The sequence below is a fragment of the Prunus mume genome, linkage group LG6 (genome assembly GCF_029339155.1).
Source record: "Prunus mume cultivar Tortuosa linkage group LG6, ASM2933915v1, whole genome shotgun sequence".
NCBI lineage: Eukaryota > Viridiplantae > Streptophyta > Magnoliopsida > Rosales > Rosaceae > Prunus > Prunus mume.
Window position 1 is genome coordinate 10,117,722 of NC_142703.1, and position 23,954 is coordinate 10,141,675.

At 39.0% G+C, this 23,954-nt stretch overlaps 3 protein-coding genes and 2 pseudogenes across 3 annotated transcripts; 3 read left to right on the forward strand and 2 right to left on the reverse strand.

Moving 5' to 3' along the window:
- Nucleotides 1-63: 63 nt before the first annotated feature.
- Nucleotides 64-2,374, reverse strand: LOC103334389 (hypothetical protein At1g04090-like). Its single transcript, XM_008237348.2, is given in 3 exon segments — nt 64-567; nt 570-2,030; nt 2,136-2,374. Coding segments are annotated over 3 exon segments (1,719 nt in total). The 5' UTR covers nt 2,251-2,374; the 3' UTR covers nt 64-424.
- A 1,152-nt stretch (nt 2,375-3,526) lies between these two features.
- LOC103334563 (ammonium transporter 1 member 4-like) lies at nt 3,527-6,149 on the forward strand (annotated as a pseudogene).
- A 309-nt stretch (nt 6,150-6,458) lies between these two features.
- Nucleotides 6,459-7,691, reverse strand: LOC148916047 (F-box/kelch-repeat protein At3g06240-like). The gene has a single exon (XM_089055045.1). The coding sequence runs from the start codon at nt 7,689-7,691 to the stop codon at nt 6,459-6,461; it is 1,233 nt and encodes a 410-aa protein (XP_088911171.1).
- A 12,736-nt stretch (nt 7,692-20,427) lies between these two features.
- LOC103334561 (uncharacterized) lies at nt 20,428-21,722 on the forward strand. Its single transcript, XM_089055046.1, has 6 exons — nt 20,428-20,526; nt 20,611-20,823; nt 20,923-21,114; nt 21,210-21,410; nt 21,529-21,609; nt 21,663-21,722. Exons 1-6 carry the CDS (start codon nt 20,434-20,436, stop codon nt 21,720-21,722), a joined length of 840 nt encoding a protein of 279 aa, XP_088911172.1. The 5' UTR covers nt 20,428-20,433.
- A 532-nt stretch (nt 21,723-22,254) lies between these two features.
- On the forward strand, nt 22,255-23,877 carry LOC103344317 (ammonium transporter 1 member 4 pseudogene; annotated as a pseudogene).
- The last annotated feature ends 77 nt before the right edge of the window (nt 23,878-23,954 follow it).

The window sequence follows — 23,954 nt, forward strand, 5'->3', positions numbered from 1 at the left end:
TTAAGAATGATGGAGAGAATACATCAAAGAAGGAACAAGGAATTTTTATAGGGGTGACTAATATTTTTTTGAAACCAATAATTTATTCTCTAATTCTATTAGGAGATTTATTTCCTATTCTACTAGGATGTTATTTCTTTCTCTTTTGTACAAATTATGTAATTAGGAGTTTATTTGTTTGGTCGTATAACCCTACTAGAGTTTACATACTTGTATTATAAATACCTCCTTTTGAAAGATGAAAATATATCAAAAACTATTTTACCCCATATTGTTTGACTGTTTGCACTCTGACTCACCCTTTTATTTCTTTTGTATGTTATTTTTTACATTGAGGTGGGAATGCATGCTAAACTAGCAAAAGAGGATGAAATTGATATTGCCGAAATAATCTTACATAAACTTAAAGGAAAGTGTGTGTGAGTCAAACTTCATCTCCAGTCCAGCTGTTCTTCATCTTGGGACCTGTAGGCCCTTCTTCCCCTAATACTTCATTTGGTAGACTCTTTACGAATTTATCAAAAGCAGATTTGAGCTTTCCAGGCAAAAGTTTCTCCACCTTTTGATTTCGTCCGCAATGTCATAACTAATGTTTGGACCCCATTTCCTAGAGTAGTTCAGCCATGGTGGCTCAGTCACAGCCGACCCCAAATACTCAGCCGAGACTAATAAAGAGCTTTGTCCAGTGTCCAATACCTTCTTACTCTTGGCTGTATCATTCCTTATTCCTATTCCCCCACTCCCTTGCAAAACAAGCCCTGCCTTCGGATACAAGGCATGCCCATGCAATGACGCATAGCCCACTGCTTTGTTTCCATTTTCAAACTCAAGCTGGGAAGCGTCCACCCACGTGCCCCCGCTGTGCTGTGAGAAGAAGACCCTCCACAGTTCCCCTGTGAAATTGCTGACTCGTAAGGTCAAATGCTCCCAATCACCAACATGCTCGCCTATCTTCCCTAATGAGATGTTGAAAAACTCAACTTTGGCCGTCGCCGGCCCATTGAAAGGGTAGAATATCCATATGGCTATATCCGTAAATGTTGATCCCATCATGGGCTTTATGTGTAAATACACTTGATAGTGGAGTAGATCGCCCTTTTTCACTCTTTCACTGGCGCTTTTATCCACGGGTAGGTCCAGCCAATAGGAGCCATCATTTGAGCCACCTTGGGGAAGGTTGGAGCCCGTTGGTTCGATGGCAACTGCATCACCTTGTTTCTTGTATAGAAGGGCCCCATTGCTAAAAAACCAGCCCACGGAAGAAGGGAGGTATACTTCGTCAGGATGCAAGTATATGAGTGGGGAGTAAACTTCAAGTAATGCCTTAATTTGAGTTAGGTTGGGCATGTAAATATGAGAATTAGATGGAGATAGCGTGTTCTTCAAACAAGCGATCGTAATAGTAGACGAAGGAAGACCATTTAGGGCTACGAATGTGCCAGCGGGTACGCCCATAGCTTGGGTCCCCCTATTGCTTGGTCTGAGGCTAAACACATTAAAACCATTGGCATCACCAGCAGTACCTGGTCCCCAAATCCACGAGTCAGCCTCGCAGTGGTCAGTGAGGTCAGATCGAACGCACCTGATTTGATCAAGAGATGGCTTCTCCGGAGAGCTGGTGACCACATGGCCGATGGCTTCATAACCATGTGGGGGAGTGGGTAACCAGACGTAGCCATCGCCATCTTTCTTTAGATTCTTCAAGGACTCGCTGTTCCACACGAGAGTGTAATCAAGTGGTTTCTTGAGTAAAAGGTGGTCATCTTCATCTTCATCTTCATCTTCATCTTCATCTTCATCTTTATGTTTTGTTGACTTTGCAGCAAGGGCCCATCCCGAAAGAGGTTTGTTGTTGGGTTGGCTATAGCAACCAAGCATATAGAAACCTTGGGGTAAGGGTGAAGGTTCGAAGAAGCTTGCCCCAAGGTTGTCTGGTCCCCCCTCATAGGTAGCCCAGACTTTGGTGAAAGATGATATCTGGTATACTTGTAATCCACCTAGATCGATGCTTCCACTTGCGAACCCATTACCTGAAACATGGTATAATTAAGGATATAAACTATGTATCCAAAGAGAAAATATATCATCATCAAACACATATAGTGTGTGTCTAAATTAGAGGCGGTAGCACGTACCAGGTGGCCAGCTGGGTAATGGAGCCGGAAGCTTGAATGTGGTTTCGATAGGTAAAGCCTTGCTTTTCTTGTAAACACCCCTTGCTGAAGCTGAGAGGGCAGCGCAATTTCCCATTGTTGATGTCTTCGAAGATTGAATTTCTATACAGAAATGATATCTAAAATCTATATGGAACAACAATGTAAAGGACGATAGGAACAAGAAAAATATTCTGTTTCAATTGAAAGGCTTGAAAAACAATGTAAAGGACGATTGGTATAAAGGGACCGGCCCTTGGATGTGTCGTGCAAGCAAGCCAATTTTGGCTATTTTGATGCTTCCAAAATTGTTCAACTTGTCTTGAAAACCGAAATTGCTTTCTTAGGGGGAAAGTGTGTCCTACGGATATTGCTTTCTTGACTGGGTGGATCCATGCAAGAGAGATCGATGCCATTGCTGATTCCTTCAGTTATTCTAAAGTTTGAATTACTCTACTTTAATCCTCTTACTCTAAAACAAAAAAGTGAGATTTTGAATAAGATAACCAATAGTACTTTCAATGGGACATCATTGGTGACTCACCCAACCCACACAGTTGAATTGAAGACATTGAAATACTCAAAAATAACCTCCAAGCATATGCTTATTATATTTTGCCCAATTGGTAGGGGCATAACCGTCCTGTCGTTTGGCTGTGTTCTTCTGTCACCACTGATTTTTTATGAATGGGCTGTGTTGCTCAATGAACATGTACTTAGAAAGGAATGTATGTTGGCAACTCAAATTGAGAAATGTTCCAGTGATTGATCTCCTGCGCAATCTAAGGATGACCGTTGCAAGGGCAAAAAATCAGTTTACAAGTCTGACAATGTTAAATCATACTTGTCCCTGTGTTGCGGCATCGATACCAATTAGGTGGTTTGTAGGTTGGTACTCATGGGTGGTCCTATATGGTTAAAATTATGGTATACATCAGTTCTGCACATTGCTCTTCTAGGGGTTCGGTTTTCAGGTAGCTTCATGCTTGGTTAATATCTATTACAGCAGACTACCAGCAGTGAAAGAAATCAGAGGTTATCAAACAACATCTGCTCCATAAATGTTGGCAGGAGATGATGTTCGAACTTAGCTTTCTCATCGAAATCTTCTGTGGTGATAAGCAAGTTCAATTATTATTTTTTCTCTAACAAAACATGTGTGAGAGGGCCCATGGGTAAAGGTTATGACTTCAATGGCAGAGCCAAAGCCCAAAACATAAACTCAGCCCAGCAAACGCATTCTCAATCATATTTTGCTCTTTGTACACAACGAGTATGCAAGTCCTAGCTTCTGCGTAAGGTTCTAGCAATACTCTGCCAGCAGCAGCAGAACAAGAAAAGCAAAATAGAAAAGAAGCGAATTCGAAGAAGCAATGGCACTATTGATGGAAAAGGGGTCTGAACCCCAAACCGAAAGCGAAAGAGCTGACCTTGATGCCATAGCCGCTCTCAAACAAAATACTGCTATTGAACTCAAGGTTTTCTCTCTCTCACACAGTTAAAAGCACTTGATAGGATTATATTGTCCTTGTTTTTACATATATATTGTTTATACCATAATCAACCGAGTATATCCAGCCTCAAAACAACTAGCACCAAGGCAGACACGCCTTCTCCCCTGCCGAAGGAAGACACTTTTCCAAGGTGTCAGACACCTGCCGAAACTCCCGACTGCTAAAGCTCACAAACTGCTAAACCTAATTCTCATGACACGTGTCACCACCGCGGCGACTTGCACAAAGTCCCACATCAGAAATCTACACCATCCTCCCACTTTCACTTCCCTATAAAAAGGGAACAATACCCTAGTAAAAGGGGTAACTATTTTTCTACCTTTTACTATTACTCAGCAAAAGTTACCCTTCTTTGCTGACTTAAGCATCGGAGAGCCTTCGGCCGACTGCTTCTCTCATTTTGTCTTCTGCAGGCTAGCCTTTATTGAACGTCCAGACCCTCACCCTGCTGAAGGCGAATCCCTTTTATTTTCTCTAAGTTGACCCTCTCCGAAAAAGAGCATCAACATATATTATTTTTTTGGGTTTGGCAGGACAAGGGTAACAAGTATGTGAAGATGGGCAAAAAGCACTTCGCTGATGCCATAGATTGCTGCACGAGAGCAATAAATCAGCAAGCTTTGAGTGACTCTGACACCTCTCTTCTCTTTTCAAATAGGGTCCATGTCAATCTTTTACTTGGTAACTACAGACGTGCTCTTACTGATGCTGAGGACTCAATTAAGCCCCGTTCCATTAATGTCAAGGTGCTCAAATTTTTACCATGTTATTGTTCTCAGCTGGGCTTTGTTTGAATATTTAGTCTTTTTTTGTTGTGATTTTAGCAATATGGGTTTTGATAATAGGCTCTGTGCCGAGCTTCCAAAGCGTATCTTGCATTCAACTTGTTGCCTGAATCAACTCTGCATTGCCAAAATGGGCTTAAGCATGACCCAAGTAACGAAGAGCTAAAGAAGCTGTTAAGGCAAATTGAGTCAAAGAAGATGGAACATGAACAGCGTGAGGCTCAAGTTTCCAAGGCTATACAGAGGCTAAGGTTTGATTATATTACTAATGGAATGATACAATTATGAATGAACTGTTTGTGATTGTTCTCAGGCTCATGTTTATTTCTTTGTTGAAACTATGCAGGACCTTGTTTCCACGATCGAAAGTAGAGGACTGAAAATTGGGAAGGCAATGTATCAAGAACTTACAGGATTAAGAAAGCTGTATTAGATAAGATAAGAATAATATTCTTCATTGGCCAGTTCGTCTGCTGTATGCAGAGGTTATGTCCAGTGACTTCATTGAGGATTTCTGTGAGACTGAAATGTTGTCAGCTAATCTGGACATGATATCCTTCTTTTAAAGTGTTCTGTTATATTTTAGAGTTGAATTGCCTATGAGTTTTCTATGTAGCATCCAATGCTTTTGGATATATGTGCATTTTGTGTTTTCCGGAGCTTTCAAACATGTTTTCAGAAAACTGCTCACCCTTGTCATGGGATCAGGAACACAATTACACTCGTGAAGCTGTTGAATTATGCTATGAAGTAGGTCATTTTATTTGGTTCTGGGGTCATTGATTTTGCAGGCTCTGGTGTTGTTCACTTGGTTGGAGGCATAGCAGGCTTGTGGGGTGCTCTTATTGAAGGCCCACGCATAGGCCGGTTCAATCATGAAGGTAGGTCTGTGGCTATGCGTGGACATAGCGGCACATTGGTTGTTTTGGGGACATTTCTGCTTTGGTTTGGTTGGTATGGCTTCAATGCAGGCTCATTCCTCAACATTCTCAAGGCCTATGGGGAGAGCGGATCCTATTATGGACAATGGAGTGCAATAGGAAGAACTGCAGTGACAACCACAGTGGCTGGATGCTCAGCAGCACTGACTACTCTCTTCGGGAAGCGCTTGCTCTCCAGTCATTGGAACCTCACCGACGTTTGCAATGGCTTGCTTGGTGGGTTTGCAGCAATCACCTCTGGTTGCTCAGTTGTTGATTCTTGGGCTGTAATCATTTGTGGATTTGTGGCAGCTTGGGTTTTGATGGGATGCAACAAGCTTGCTGAGAAGTTGAAGTATGATGATCCATTGGAAGCAGCACAGCTTCATGGAGGGTGTGGCTCATGGGGAATTATATTCACTGCATTGTTTGCCAAAAAGGCTTATGTGGGTGAAGTCTATTCAGGGCAGCCAAACAGGCCATATGGGCTTTTGATGGGAGGAGGTGGAGAGCTCTTGGCTGCACATTTGGTTCAGATTGTGGTGATTGTAGGGTTTGTGAGCTTGACAATGGGAACATTGTTTTTCTTGCTGCACAAGTTGAAGCTCTTGAGGATTTCATCAGAGGAGGAGATGGCAGGAATGGATGTGACCAGTCATGATGGATTGGAGTATATACCGACGAATGCAACGATCCGGCAATGCTCAAACCTGGATTCGTGGTCTCAAGGACCGGCCCTCCTTCATCAGCTGTTTGATTTGAGTTTTGATGTTCCTACCCCCCTTGAATTTAAACTGTAATGTAGTTTGGTTAGGTACTTTTAATTGATGAAATATGTAGACCAGTTCGCATTGCAAATGTTTCTCAATATTCCATTAGTAGTTTCTTTGGTTTCAAAATCATTATTGTTCATATGTATCGGTTGGGAAATCAAATCATTAGCTGCCATTAATTTTCCATGTAATACAACTGGGTCAACAAAATTGGGGATTTGTTGTTGATCTTTTTGGACATAACGAAAAGACTTTTGAAATAAGTGAAAAGCAAGTTCTAACTCAAATCAAATTATTCAACATGTTGTTGCGTTTAATATGTAAATACATTAGGCTGGTCAAGCAAGACAAGGCTTTCAGTAAAAGCATCCATGACCGAGTAACAGCAGGATCCTTTAATTTGCAAATTGTTAACTTGTTTGGTCTTAGGGTTCACAGACCGATATTGAACGTTATCAACAATCAATTTGAGCACCACTTCATCACCACTTTTTCTACAACCAACCAGTCTAGAAATACACCCTTCCAGGCATATTGCAAATAGTTTATCCCATGATTTGGCCACACCATACTCTTTCATTACCCACATGGTCATGTGAAGAAGCCAACCACAACCAACACTTTCTCTTCTCTCCTCGGAGCTTTCGAAAAATGCAAGGGACTCTCGGTACCTCGACACCACGCAATGTGGATCAGAATCAAAACATTTTTGTGTTTCAGCTTCTGGTGGTATGGTTATCTTGCCGAATACTTCATCGGACATATCAAATGACCCTACGGAAATATTCCGGGTGTTCACGTTGACTTGAACCCAATGCAGAGCACCATTGACAAAAGCAGGCGGATGACCAGCATCAAAGTCCCGTTGTTCGATGTCACGTTCATGATGATGACGATCATTACCAGTATTGATAGTCTTCCAAGAGCCCTTGGCTAACGACCAAATCTCATATTGACATGAGATAAATTTGCCTTCTTGCAAACAAGACACTCTTCGTAAGACCTTATAGTCATTGGCACGCCTGTCGTAGCCAAAGGAGCATCTTGCTTCTCGACGATCATATCCATGACAAAAGGTAACACCAGACTTGGGCAAAACCACAAACTTTCTGATGCTAGGGTTCCAAACTAATGTGGTCAGGTCAATGTCTTCCCCAGCAAGGCACACGAGCCCGTTACAAATTCCGACAAACTCGGATCCCCAGGTATGGTTTCTGGTGCGTTCGGCGTAAACTTCATATGGATTGTCAAGATCGATATACTCCCTAAGCGTAGATGATGATGCACGGGGGTCGTCGTCATCCCTGTACAATGAGTAAAGCTCAAATTCAGGATTGTGAAGGAGGAGTTGAACGCCGTCGTTGTTTCGACGGTTGGATTCGTTTAATTGGTTGATCAGACGGGTGTGGATGAAGGCAGGGCTTTTGATCATACAACTCCATGACTTGCACACTGCCGTGCACCCAAGTAGAGATTTGACTGGTAACCGTAGCAAGATTTCGTATATGATTTCTTCAGGAACCCTGTCCCATACAATTGGTTCCATCGATCCAATTCTGCGTGTTATTTTGATTTGGGGTTTTATTTTTGGTCATATAGGAGAAAGTCTTGGTCTAGGGATAAACCTAATCCTTTTCTACGTTTCTTCCTATTTGGGCTTTGGAAAAATTTAATTAAGACACCCAAACGGAAATAAGACATCCTTTCAATTTAAATTTGAATGAAATTAGGTTTAAAATAATTAATTACTATTTATTAAGTCATTTATGAAATCAGTAACATGTTTAAATATTCACTAAAGAAATAATAATTAAAACATAATTACTAATCAAAGTAATTCAAAATGGCTAAGATTATGGTATACATCAGTTCTGCACAATGCTCTTCTAGCGGTTCGGTTTCAAGTAGCTTCATGCTTGGTCATGTTGCCTGTGTAGTTTTGGTTCTTCTGGTGGCACAAATGAATATTGATATATGGTCATAAATTCTGGTCATATTCAATATAGTTGGTTCCCGTTCCCGATTGATTAACCTAAACAAGTTTGACATTGGTTGTTAATATCTGTTACAGCAGACTACCAGCAGTAAAAGAAATCAAAGGTTATCAAAGAACATCTGCTCCATAAATGTTGGCAGGAGATGATGTTTGAACTTAGCTTTCTCATCGAAATCTTCTGTGGTGAAGAGCAAGTTCAATTATTATTTTTTTCTAACAAAACATGTCGGCATATCTAGTACTAAAAACCTCATGAAAACGACGAGTTTATTTCTTTTTGGGTCCAACAAAAAGTCATCATTGAACGAGGGTTGTAGCTCAAGTAGTTAAAGGTATTTACTTTCATACTCAATATTTTAGGTTCGTTATTCGATTATATAATAAGAAAAATGAAAAAATGTTATTTGGGTTTGTAGCAATGAAGTTGCACATATAGCCCATGGGTAATGGTTATGACTTCAATTGCGGAGCCAAATGCCCAAAACAAAAACTACACTAAAATTTATCTTGAGAATCCAAATGACATAAAAAGCTTATAGGAAAACATAAACTCAGCATAGCAAACCCGTTCGCAAATTTTGCTCTGCGTAAGGTTCTGCCTTCTGCATATCCTGCGTAGGTTCTAACAACTTAAAAACGCATGTCGTCTAAAGCCAAATGTCGTCTAATAAAGTTGTTGATCCTATGACATGCCATTTGTGAATCTTATAGAATCCAAGTAACATGAGCTAGATTTTCTTTAACTTGCATGAATCTTGTTATTTGGTTAGAGGTGCCTCGCCATTTTAACTCAAGGTGAATTCTCACAATCCTTCTCAACACTTGACATTTGTCCATATGCATAACTATGATTTAATAAATACAAAGTAAGTATTAAAAAGGACGGTGAGAATACATCCAAAGACGGAACAAGGAATTTTATCATTCTTTAACAAATTACACACAAAGTAATTAAATTGAAAACTACAATCAAGTGAAGAAATAAAGTGAAATAGAGGGGTGAGCTTTATTTGTTGTATGACCCAAAAGAGGAAAGAGAGAGAAGATCGATGAGACCAAAAAGTTCAACGTGTATTCCTTTTTCTTTTTAGTTTTATATAATTAAGCTTATCATTCTAAGACAATACATTCCAACTGCCACACAACGCGACGTAGACTTTAACCAGATATTTGGCGCCATATGGTTGGTGGACCGGAGCCTATAAATATACCAGAGTTCGCGTTATCCTTTGATCAAGCCCGACATATCCAAAAGAATACGACCGGAGAGAGAGAGAAGACTTTAACCAGAATTCGCGTCATCATACGATTGCTTTCTATTAAATGTCAGACTTTGCTGCATTTGACATTGATTGACAAAATCTCCCTGTCGCTTTTATGATAACTTTTTGCATTTAAAAAAAAATTATTTTGGTTTGGGAAGGGTTGAATCACTGTAACCTCAAAATTGGCACGTCTAGAAAATAGTTAGGAAGGATAGAATAAAGATTGGAATGTTCTATCTCTCTCCATTTATTTTATGGAATAATGGTGGGTGCAAATATATGATTGTGGTTTTTCAAATTTTCATGGTGGGTAGAAAAATAGAACATGTGAGTGAAAATAGCAACATTCTATTCATAATATATGGATAAAATACAATTTAATTAAATAAAGACTCACATATTATATCAATCGAACACACAAGGAATACCACATACATATTATACTTTCCACATAATCATTGAAAACGAAATGTTTCCCTGAACCCTAAACGTTCCATACAACAAGTTTATTCATTGAAAATGATGCGCATTGAATTCTTTTCAGTTGCGTAGACTAGGGACCTCTCTCACGATGCCGTTTGAATTGATCCAGACCCAAACTTTGTCACACTTGAGATCCTTTGCTGGCCTTGGAGTGCCTTCCACCACAACGATTGCTCGAACATTAGGGTTGTCTCTCTCTATCTTCACTGCTGCAGCTTCCCCAATTTCTCCGACCAACTCAGGCCATGATCTTTTACCCGCTGTAACATTGCACCAATTAATAAATCAATAATCAAAATAGTTAGAAGTTGATATTCATTATATATATATATATATATGTATATGTAATAATAAACCAAAATTTACACACACAAAAAACCCACTTCAAAGCAAGTAGCCTAGATCTAATATATGGTACAGCATAATCACATAAAAAAACCAGACGGCAATTGACGAGTTTCATACTAAAGAACCACGCACAAGTAGCTAGTGCTGGGTTTTTCCTCTCAAAATAGACTCTATAAGGATTTTTGTAATATTATTTCATGCTAAAATGTATTTATTTATAAAAACTTGCAATGGACATTACCGACTCTCGGGATGCATGGATTGGGGCCGGGCGGTGGAACCAGAGCTCTGTCTTTGGGCAAGCCGTAATGCTCATTGGCTGCAAAATCGGAATTAGGCTGCATCATAGGAGGCCCAGTAGGGTTGGAATTAACCGCTATCAGATTCATGAAGCACAGAAACCCCACAAATTTTATAGTGGTGTTGAAAACCTGACCAAAGTTATAAGACATTGCCTTTGAAAATACCTGCAGGATGACTCAAAATGCCTAGAGGAAGGTGAATAGGCCAATTTAATATTCTAATCAAATAAATAAAAATAAACTTCGGTAGCAGGATTGATATGGCTTATCAATCCTGTAATGTGCTGGGCATAAAATAAAAGAACACGCAGAGAATTATTTTACGTGGTAAAACCCCACCTCTGGGGAAAATCCACGGGACTCCTCAATCCAACACAAATCCACTATAGAACGATGATTACAAGAAGTACTCACACACTTATCCTAGACACATTCTAGATAATGTTTACCGACTTCTTCGTAACTCAACTTCTGTCACGGGATGATCTTCGACACTCCTTATGTTGAACGCAATACTGGCCACGATTGCTTCAAGCTCACCGGAGGAAAACCGCCACCACGGTCTTGGTGCCCTCAACCGTATGAGTCACCGACGTGCATATGAATGCAATATGAATGATGAAAGGATTTGATAAATCACAAAGTAGACAAGGAACACTTGATGATTTATCTAAGAAAAATAAGAACTGGAGAGAAACCCCACGTCACTACACTTCCAATGCAACTATAAGACCCATTCAACTAAGACTTCTAACCTGATGCAATATGAACACCCAATTAAGCTGTTCAACTATGACTATTTGTTGTGAATCAATATAGGCACAAAATGAAGAACGTCAAAAACCATTGAGACCACTAATACTATATAATTCGTCAACTTATGCAAGGATTGTTATTCAAGATAACAATCTTTATCAAAGAGATCAAATAGGTATCAATGAAATGTCCTTTTCAAGTCAAGGATGAAAAATAGTATTTTAACTTAAATCAAAATAGAGTCCAACTAGGAAAGTAATCTCAAGAGATAAAATCTAATCCTATTAAAAATAAGATTAAGATAAAAATACTTTGAGTGAAAAAAACTACAACTAGGAATCCTATAATGAATGCATGATTATGTCATGATTTACCTGAAGTCAAGTTTCTCATATCGGTCAAGTCATGCCTCGGATGTATGGGGTTGAATGAGTTGTGCCAAAACATCCAGTAAACAAGTCTAGGAAATGACAATACAAATTTCGTACTAACAATCTCCCCCTTTGGCATTTCCTAGACAAAACACCTATTACAACTCAAAAGAAATTACATGGGATTTAACAAATGAATTCTTATTCTAAGCTTGAAGCCCTGAATCCCTGCACATGATGAAACAACAAAACCAGTGAAGCATGTGGGAGAAGAAATGTAATTCAAAGCAGAATTACAACACAACTCCCCCTTAATTTCATAACACAATCTCTCCCCCTTTTTGTCAGGAAATCCAAAGGGCAAAGAATGAACATAATGGAGCAAATATAAGAGGGAAAGGAAAAAAAATCAGATTGCATTCCCAACATATAAAGACATAGAGAATAACCAATAAAGCATGTAAGAGGCTTTATCTTGAAAACAAACAGAAAAATCTCTTCTTCTTTTTTTTTTTTTTTTTTTTTTTTTGTTTTTGTTTTGGGATAAGCGACAGGAAAATAGATAACTAAAAAGAATAATGAGAAGTTGTTAAGAACCAAAACATACAAAAACAAAAGCAATACACTCAAGACAGAAAGCTCAAAACAATCAAGACATAAAACATACTGTAGATGCAGACCCAAAGTTCTCTTGAAAATATAATTATTTTCCATTCATAAACATGCCAAGTTTGTGAGTAAAGAATGAAAGAAGCAACAAACCCTTTGTTGTCTTGAACGCATGTGAAGCAAAGCATGTCAGGGACAAACACACGACAGCACACGAGACTCACAAACTCACAGAGAACAGTAGAGGCATACCACAGTCATGGTGAAAGATAAAAAGGCATCAAATGAGTCTACCATCAAGGAGCAAATGTGTTAAATGAACTCTTTTTCAATTAAGCACAAAAAATATGTCCACACAAGACGAATCCCACCAAAGATTGCACAAACACTAAGTGCATAGTAAGTATAAGAAGATCAATTTATATATATATTTTTTAATACGAATTTAGTGGCTCACTTTATCTAGCTTTCGACATGATCCATATAACGGATGGTCAATCAGTGTGCTTACGTCAGATGACTGGAGGCAACTGGGTGATGAAGCACCCCTGGGGAAATACTGATCCGAATCATGAAGGCTCCAAAGATAAGCAAGGATAGCAAACCATCACAACCTGTTGACTCGAACCTCGACGTTGGTTAGACAAGAGGCCCGGTTACTGAGCAATGAGTGGTTGACACTTTTTTTTTTTTTAAATTATTATTATTTTTATTTTTATAAACAGATCAAGAACTTACGCACAGTAGTGTTATGGCAATCCAAAGAGAGACAAGTGCATGATAAGAGATATTCAAAGGACTTCAAGGAAAAGAGTGTGGTGTGCAAAATAAAAATAAATAGATGGATAGATCATTTAATGCAGTTTATAATGCACCAAGACAATGGAAACCTTTGTGTGAAGCTGAGAGTGTAAGTTCTTAATATAGTGCAATGTCAGAGCCCAATCTAAGATCAACAAATACGTTCAGACAGTTACAGGATTGATACACCTTAACAATCCTTGCACGAGCTGGACAGATTTATAAACACAGAAATTAATTGAAATATCATAAAACATGAAAGAGGCTTTGGCATGCAATAGACTCCAAATTAATCTAGAGCACATATACCTAAAGACTTTCTAAGAGTGTCAAATCGAAGATTATCCAAGGGTTTTGCAGCAATACATTTAAGATCCAAACTTTCTAAAGCAACGGGTTCATGCACAACATTAGTGGAGGAAGACATACAATTATGATTTTCCTTTTCCTCCAAACTAACTTTGTCTTAGTTGACGGCAAACAATGAAAAGAAGATAGTTTGGATAAGCGGTTTACCTCTTTCATAAGATTTGAAATCTTATGTTGGATACTTACTTTTCCACCCATGCCATGAGAATTTGAACGAACAAATTCGTTTCGAAGCTTATTGCATCTCGGTCTTATGTGCCCACGAGTTCCACAAAAGTGACAAATTGGAATAAATTTCTTGACTTCATGAGAGGCAGAAGGTTCAATAGGTGAAGTGGATTTGACAAACTTTGTTTTAGACACAGCGGAAGACTTATTACTTGGTTCAAATCCCAAGCCTCGTTTGTCACCATCTCTTCGTCCCATGCTAATCATCTTGTCAATTTTTTCTGCACCAATGGTTAAAGAAACAATCCTTTCTTTTGAATTTTTAAGTTCAAGTTCAAGGGATTTGTTGTTAGAAGTTAGAGAAGCAATTAATTTATTATGATCAGTCAATTTTTTCTGCAAAAACATCAATTTTTCGTTCATACCTGCACTTACCTTTTCGGAATCTGCATCGGGGATTGAAACTCGTTTGCAATCCTGCAATTTTCCAGCTTCAGACAGCAACTTCTTTGACGAGCTCGCTATTTTGTTTACTGAGCTTCTGAGATGCAGCCAACAAATCATCATATTTGTTCATGATAAACTCAATATTTATACCTTTACAATCATCATCCTCACGTGATTCATCCAAGCTAACTGTGGTTATAAGTGCAACCGTCTTTTCATCATTCTCGCATTCCGATTCACTATCGCTCCAAGTAGTATGCATTGCCTTATTCTTGCCATCCTTTTGTTTCTTTAAGGTGTTGGCACATTCCGAAGATATGTGTCCATAGCCTTCACATTCGAAACATTTGACCTTTTCTCTTGGATTCTTTCGTTCATTTAACCTGCGAAATTTAGATCCACCATCAGTATAGTTAACAAACCTATTTTTAGAATTTATACCTTTTGAATCTCGACTCCGTGGATCCTGATTCTTGAGAAAGTTCATGAATCGTCTTGTGAGAATCGTTAATTCCTCATCACTGCAATCTTCATTTGAATGCTCATCATCTTCTTCATTCACAACCTTGAACGCAACATTTTTGCTCTTTTTAAGAGGTAGATGTTTCATCTCATAGGTTTGTATGGACCCTATGAGTTCTTGAACTTTCAAGGTGTTCAAGTCACGGATCTCTTCAATAGCCGTGATCTTTGGTTGAAACCGTTGAGGCAAGGATCTCAAAATCTTTTTCACAACTCTATCTTCTGGAATTTTTTCACCTAAACCTGAACAAGCATTCACAATTACACAAAGTTTAGCATAAAATTCAGAAAAAGTTTCATTCTCATCCATCATAAGTGTCTCAAACTGTAAAGTGTGCATTTGAAGCTTGGCTCCCTTGACAGTATCTGTTCCTTCATGAGTAACCTGCAAAATATCCCAAGCTTCCTTAGAAGTATCACAAGCACATATATATTCAAATTGATCGGAAGAGACAGCAGTAAATAAAGCATTTAACCCCTTTTGATTATTAGTGCTGTGTGTGACTTCTGCAGTGGTCCACTCCTCTCTAGTTTTGAGGACTGTGGTTTCTTCATCTCCTTTTCCGATCGTCTTTGTGGGTTTAGGAAATCCATGAACCACTGTGCTCCATACACGTTCATCTAAGGACCAAAGAAACGACTTCATTTTGGCCTTCCAAGCGCCATAGTTGTTGCCATCGAAATATGGTGGATGTGCAATTGAGCCCGAGGCACGATCCATCCTAAGGTATGTTAGATCTTGCTGAGTATGTCCAGCAACCTGCTCTGATGCCAATTGAAAATACCTGCAGGATGACTCAAAATGCCTAGAGGAAGGGTGAATAGGCCAATTTAATATTCTAATCAAATAAATAAAAATAAACTTCGGTAGCAGGATTGATATGGCTTATCAATCCTGTAACGTGCTGGGCATAAAATAAAAGAACACGCAGAGAATTATTTTACGTGGTAAAACCCCACCTCTGGGGAAAATCCACGGGACTCCTCAGTCCAACACAAATCCACTATAGAACGATGATTACAAGAAGTACTCACACACTTATCCTAGACACATTCTAGATAATGTTTACCGACTTCTTCGTAACTCAACTTCGTCACGGGATGATCTTCGACACTCCTTATGTTGAACGCAATACTGGCCACGATTGCTTCAAGCTCACCGGAGGAAAACCGCCACCACGGTCTTGGTGCCCTCAACCGTATGAGTCACCGACGTGCATATGAATGCAATATGAATGATGAAAGGATTTGATAAATCACAAAGTAGACAAGGAACACTTGATGATTTATCTAAGAAAAATAAGAACTGGAGAGAAACCCCACGTCACTACACTTCCAATGCAACTATAAGACCCATTCAACTAAGACTTCTAACCTGATGCAATATGAACACCCAATTAAGCTGTTCAACTATGACTATTTGTTGTGAATCAATATAGGCACAAAATGAAGAACGTCAAAAACCATTGAGACCACTAATACTATATAATTCGTCAACTTATGCAAGGATTGTTATTCAAGATAACAATCTTTATCAAAGAGATCAAATAGGTATCAATGAAATGTCCTTTTCAAGTCAAGGATGAAAAATAGTATTTTAACTTAAATCAAAATAGAGTCCAACTAGGAAAGTAATCTCAAGAGATAAAATCTAATCCTATTAAAAATAAGATTAAGATAAAAATACTTTGAGTGAAAAAAACTACAACTAGGAATCCTATAATGAATGCATGATTATGTCATGATTTACCTGAAGTCAAGTTTCTCATATCGGTCAAGTCATGCCTCGGATGTATGGGGTTGAATGAGTTGTGCCAAAACATCCAGTAAACAAGTCTAGGAAATGACAATACAAATTTCGTACTAACAGCCTTCATGCTGAAAACAGAGAAGAGAGATGAGATGAGTGTTATTTTGTGAGAGGAAATGTTCCAAGGCCCAGATATATATAGGGAAAAAAAAAAACTTATTGAAGAGTTCTTTGGTGCATCTAGAAGGAAGGATAGGTTTTTAACTTATATATAATTCTTTACCTACCAATGGGCGCATGCATCTATCTTCTTTCTCGGTTAAATACATACATGGCGCATGAGTTCTTTGGTGCATGCACATTTAATGCAGCGGAAGTAAGTTTTGTGGGTGGTATTCTCAGATTGAACAAGTTGTCTCAATGAACCATGTAAAAGTTGGCCGGCTAATCACATTTCTGAACGAGAGCCGCAACGTCCACTTAGTCAATAATATACATATAATTGTCATGATATTCTCAGATTGTTACGTGCACACAGACGTACACACGGGATATTGATATCAATAACGGCTTTAATTTTTCTACTTAGCTTTTTCTAAAGCCTCATGGCTGCTTTGGCTTGCATGATATCAAGGTTCGGTCTACTTTCAAACATTTGTACTAAGAGAGAGGGGATGAGATGATGTTATGTCTAATTTGGTGAAAATATATGCATCATTCATTTCACCCACTTTTATTTTTAATTTATCCTTACAAGAAACTTCTCACTCACCCATTTTGCAATTAAAAGGATTCACTATATTTGTGCACTAGCTTAGGATAAACTAAAACATATTTTATAGGACATGTGAAACTTTCGGAACAATGAGTTTAATTTGGTTGATGACTTGTGATAAATAATGTTTGACACACTTATAAATAATTTGGTTGTGATTCGTCTTCAACCCCAGGTAGGACAAATTTAGAGTACATTATTTGTGACTTCAAATTTCATGACAATTATCATGTCGGCTACCTAGTTTTTTCGTTTGACTGAAATAGTCCTTCAAATGTTTAGAATTTCCGTTTTCAAAGTCCATTGTTTATCATCTATGCATACTTATTAATTAATTGGTATGGGGTGGATCCATTCAAGAGAGATGCCATTGCTGATTCCTTCAGTTATTCTAAAGTTTGAATTACATTAGTTGACTTTAATCCTCTTATTCTAAAGTTTGAATTATCTTATACATCAGTCCTGCACATTGCTCTTCTAGCGGTTCGGTTTCAAGTAGCTTCATGCTTGGTCATGTTGCCTGTGTAGTTTGGTTCTTTTTTTCTTTTTTTTTTGGTCAATACTGGAATTCATTGCAAGCCCAGAAAACAACCGAGGCCAAAAGGGATACAAGCAGTGAAGTTCTTTCTTTTTTTTGGGTCTGAAAAGCAGTGAAGTTCAAGCAAACATGCTGACCGACAAAAAGAGCATGCAAACAAACTTGAGGAGAGGAAGAGAGACGTGTGCAAACAGCTAAAACGTCAAAGGCCTCGAAGCTTCCAAAATTAGCATACTTTTTTCAGTCAACAAGAAAAACAAAACCCATTCTTATTGCCACAAAGAAAAACCAGAAAAGGCGTGCGTTGGTTGCGATTGTTGGGCTAAGGAGGGGATGGTGTGTGACGACACTGGATGATGTCGTATTGTTACGTGTACACAGACGCACACGCACCGTCCGCGAGCGGCTGTCTTTTCATGGGCGTTGGGGATTATTTGGGATGAGCCTAGTTGAGAATTTGAGATCCCCTGTTCCACTAAACAATATATCAATAATGGCTTTCACTTTTCTACTTAGCTTTCTCCAGGAGCACCTTCGCCCCATAAGGCAAGGGTAAGGTTAAGATAAGGCAAGAATAGTGTCAGCATTGTCTTTTTTAGTTCCACCCCAAAGAGCAAGGGCAAGGACAAATACTATTCACTTTACTTTATTTTCTATTTTTTTTTTATACTTAACTATTAATTTTGATAGCTTTTCAGATAATATTTTCAGTTGCAATGTGTCACTATTTATTATAAAATTTCAAATTAAATTTTTGAATAAGATTTTCGGTTGCCACGTGTCCATATTTATTATAAAATTCATATCTCACACATACAATTGAAATACTCTTAGTCCTCATAGTTCAACACAATGGAGTACAAGGACAAATCACGACATAGGGGAGTATTTTCATTCGGAGGACGTAATAGTGCCATTATTTCCGACACGGAATGCACAACTGGAACCGACTACGGGCATTGTTCACTTGAGGAGCCATGTGTAATGGTTTTCTTCTTTTTTGTTTTCCCTTGAATAATCTATTTAAAAAAAAGGAAATTGGAAAAGCAAGAAATATATATATATATAAATATATATATATATAATGACATTAAATTGAATAAAACGGCAATTTTATTTATTTTTACCTCGTCACCAAGATTTTGACATCTTCGAACGTTTGTCAACAACCTTCCAGCTTCGATGGAAGAGGTCATTTGTATTTTTGGACAAATGGAATTTTGTAGTAGAAAATTTGGTGTGGAAAGTGAAAAATATTGGAATGAGATGAATTTGTATGAAGATTTGGTGTGAAAAGTGAATAATATTGGTAGGTATTTATAGAAAAAATTTCCATAATTTTTTGATATTTTTTTAACAAATTTTTGATATTTTTTCAATTTTTTAAGCTAAAAATTGGACAGCCGTTAGATTGTGCAAGATTTTTTGATCTGAGGCTCCAAGAGAAGCCATGTGGCTTATAACTGTTGGGCTATGTGGGCTGATGGGTCAACACTGACATCAGTTGCTTTTTTTTATTGAATGCGCTAGGAGAAGCCACATGGCTTATAATTGTTGGGCTATGTGGGCTGGTGGGTCAGCGCTGACGTCACGCTGACAATAGTAAAAAAATTTTGCAACGTCGTCATGACGTCATGCTGACATCAGCAGCTCGAGGGCAACAACCCAGGCAAGATTTGCCCAGGCAAGATTCTTTGCGCTGGAGGTCCAAACTTTCCCGGGGGGGTAAGGGCCTGTTGCCCTGGCAGGCCTGCTGCACTGGACTTGCTCTAAAGCCTCATGGCTTTAGCTTGCATGATATCAAGGGTCGGTCTACTTCCTACATTTGTACTAAGGGATAGGGCATGAGATGATTTTATGAATAATTTGGTGAAAATATATGCATCATTCATTTCACCTTCTTTTATTTTTTATCCTTACAAGAAACTTCTCACTCACCCATTTTGCAATCAAAATGATTCACTATATTTGTGCACTAGCTTAGGACAAACTAAAGGGCCAACCTACATATTTTATAGGATATGTGAAACTTTCGAACGAGTTTAATTTGGTTGATGACTTGTGATAAATAATGTTTGACACACTCATAAATAATTGTTAACCGTCAGTTCATCAAACAATTGATAGTCATCCACCATCTAAAGACCAGCCAGACATAAGATTATTCTACACGTTGTAATGAAACAGGAACAAGTGGTAACAAGTGAGTCCGTGCCATCTCATCTAAATGTCTTGTCTCCTGAGCCTACTTTTATAGAGCCAGGAATGGTTATGTTTGAGTTCGTAACCTCTTGGAATGGTCTCACACAGGTGTAGTCTCGACCGTCTCTATCCGTGCTTCCCAAAAGACCTGAAGCTTGCATGGGTATAGAGAGCCTCGCTTGTGCTTTCAAATTGAAAGAAGCTATTTAACACAATTTGTGTTTCAGCAAAATGATTATCTGCAGGCGTACGGGTGTAAGGAGCTTTGGTCGTGTAAATAGTCTTATGAAGTCTGAGTGTACAAAGGTATTGTCAGGTGAGATGCTGTATAGAGGCTGGTTGTTTTTCACAATCTTCTCCTAGTTTATGAATTCCTTATGGTTAAAATTATGGTATACGTCGGTCCTGCACATTGCTCTTCTAGCGGTTTGGTTTCAAGTAGCTTCATGCTTGGTCATGTTGCATTTGTAGTTTTGGTTCTTCCGGTGGCACAAATGAATGTTGATATGTCACATGTGGTCATAAATTATGGTCATATTCAATATTACTCCCGATTGATTAACCTAAAGAAGCATTGGCACTATTGATGGAAAAGGGGTCTGAACCCCAAACCGAAAGCGAAAGAGATGACCTTGATGCCATAGCCGCTCTCAAAGAAAATACAGCTATTGAACCCAAGGTTTTCTCTCTCACACAATAAAAGCACTTGATAGGACTATATTGTCTTTGTTTTTACATATTTTTTTTCTGTTGGGTTTGGCAGGACAAGGGTAACGAGTATGTGAAGATGGGCAAAAAGTACTTCGTTGATGCCATAGATTGCTACACGAGAGCAATAAATCAGCAAGCTTTGAGTGACTCTGACACTTCTCTTCTCTTTTCAAGTAGGGTCCATGTCAATCTTTTACTTGGTAACTACAGACGTGCTCTTACTGATGCTGAGGACTCAATTAAGCTCTGTTCCACTAATGTCAAGGTGCTCAAATTTTTACCATGTTATTGTTCTCAGCTGGGCTTTGTTTGAATATATAGTCTTATTTTGTTGTGATTTTAGCAACATGCGTTTTGATAATAGGCTCTGTGCCGAGCTTCCAAAGCGTATTTTGCATTCAACTTGTTGCCTGAATCAACTCTGCATTGCCAAAATGGACTTAAGCATGACCCAAGTAACGAAGAGCTAAAGAAGCTGTTAAGGCAAATTGAGTCAAAGAAGATGGAACATGGACAGCGTGAGGCTCAAGTTTCCAAGGCTTTATCAGAGGCTAAGGTTTGATTATATTACTAATGGAATGATACAATTATGAATGAACTGTTTGTGATTGTTCTCAGGCTCATGTTTATTTCTTTGTTGAAACTATGCAGGACCTTGTTTCCGGGATCGAAAGTAGAGGACTGAAAATTGGGAAGGCAATGTATCAAGAACTTACAGGATTAAGAAAGCCTGTATTAGATAAGAATAATATTCTTCATTGGCCAGTTCGTCTGCTGTATGTAGAGGTTATGTCCAGTGACTTCAATGAGGATTTCTGTGAGACTGAAATGTTGTCAGCTAATCTGGACATGATATCCTTCTTTTAAAGTGTTCTGTTATATTTTAAAGTTGAATTGCCTATGAGTTTTCTATGTAGCATCCAATGCTTTTGGATATATGTGCATTTTGTGTTTTCCGGAGCTTTTAAACATGTCTTCAGAAAACTGCCCACCTTTGTCATGGGATCAAGAACACAATTACACTCGTGAAGCTGTTGAATTATACTATGAAGTAGGTCATTTTATTTTGTTGTAATTTGGTTTACATATACTCAATATTAAAAGGAAATGTTGTCCAGCTTCCATAAAGAGTTCAAAGCTGGGAAATGGGCTCCTCCACCTTGAGTTGCTGGTCGGTTATCTCTTGAAGACAGGCGATGTCTATTACGATACCTGTCAAAGCTAGTGATACCTGGGTATATGACTAGGCGTCATAGTTTTCGTTCCACAAGAATGCCTGTGGTGATGGCAAAACTCTGGGAAGTCACAAGGTTGAACAATTGAGATAGCTTTCCAAATGTTTGTATTATTATTAGTTGAGCTAGTGCATGTACCAAAAACATGAAAACCACAATATAGAAATGTTTTTAAAAATCAAGTATGTTTCCTGATTGTTTTATCATCTTATGGTTGAGACTTTTCCTTGTTTTTTACTTTACACTTTAATAGCAATTGACCAATCAGGCATGGAATATTCACAGATTGGAGGAAAATTTGAAACGTTCATTTAGCTTGGTTAAATTTCTCACGTGGTGTTATATAGTACAGAATGTAACAGCTTTACAGTTTCTGATCTCCAAAATAGGAGGAAAATCAGTTATGGAATTACGGACCTAAGCGTATTTGGTCTCCACTTGTCTTCTATTTCACTATGGAATCTATTAGATTCTCCTAATTCTTGGCCATCCACCTCTGGAATTTCTTGGGATCTTTTTGTCACAATAAATAGCCTTTAGATTCTCCACCTCTCCACATTCCCGTCTTCCTCCTCTAGTCTCTCCCATGGCTGCTATCTCTTGCTCAGCCTCTGACCTCCAACCCCTTTTGGGTGCAGCTGCCAAAGCCACCGCAGCCGCCCAATACATCTGCGGCCGCTTTGATGCCGTTTCGAACAAGTTTGTTGACACAGCCTATGCTGTTGACAACACCTACCTTCTCTTCTCTGCTTACCTTGTTTTCGCGATGCAGCTCGGCTTTGCCATGCTCTGTGCCGGCTCTGTTCGTGCCAAGAACACCATGAACATAATGCTGACCAATGTCCTTGACACTGCCACGGGCGGCCTCTTCTACTACCTTTTTGGTTTTGCCTTGGCCTTTGGCACCCCCTCCAATGGCTTCATAGGCCAACACTTCTTTGGCCTTAACAAGTTTCCCTCTCAGTCTTTCGATTACGGTTACTTTCTTTATCAATGGGCTTTTGCCATTGCAGCTGCTGGAATCACAAGTGGTTCCATTGCTGAAAGAACCCAATTCGTTGCATACTTGATCTATTCATCTTTCTTGACTGGCTTTGTCTACCCCCATTGTTTCTCATTGGTTTTGGTCTGCTGATGGATGGGCAAGCCCTGCTCGTGCTGACAATCTTTTATTTGGTTCTGGGGTCATTGATTTTGCAGGCTCTGGTGTTGTTCACTTGGTTGGAGGCATAGCAGGCTTGTGGGGTGCTCTGATTGAAGGCCCATGCATAGGCCGGTTCGATCATGAAGGTAGGTCTGTGGCTATGCGTGGACATAGCGGCACATTGGTTGTTTTGGGGACATTTCTGCTTTGGTTTGGTTGGTATGGCTTCAATGCAGGCTCATTCCTCAACATTCTCAAGGCCTATGGGGAGAGTGGATCCTATTACGGACAATGGAGTGCAATAGGAAGAACTGCAGTGACAACCACAATGGCTAGATATGCTCAGCAGCACTGACTACTCTTTTTGGGAAGCGCTTGCTCTCCGGTCATTGGAACCTCACCGACGTTTGCAATGGCTTGCTTGGTGGGTTTGCAGCAATCACCTCTGGTTGCTCAGTTTTCGATCCTTGGGCTGCAATCATTAATTGTGGGTTTGTGGCAGCTTGGGTTTTGATGGGATGCAACAAGCTTGCTGAGAAGTTGAAGACGATGATCCATTGGAAGCAGCACTGCTTCATGGAGGGTGGCTCATGGGGAATTATATTCACTGCATTGATGGGAGGAGGTGGAAAGCTCTTGGCTGCACATTTGGTTCAGATTGTAGGGTTTGTGAGCTTGACAATGGGAACATTGTTTTTCTTGTTGCACAAGTTGAAGCTCTTGAGGATTTCATCAGAGGAGGAGATGGCAGGAATGGATGTGACCAGTCATGGTGGATTGGCTTATGTATATACCGACGAATGCAACGATCCGGCAATGCTCAAACCTGGATTCGTGGTCTCAAGGACAGGCCCTCCTTCATCAGCTGTTTGATTTGAGTTTTGATGTTCCTACCCCCTCAACTTTAAACTGTAATATAGTTTGGTTAGGTACTTTTAAATGAAATATGTAGACCAGTTCGCATTGCAAATGTTTCTCAATATTCCATTAGTAGTTTGTTTGGTTTCAAAAACAGTA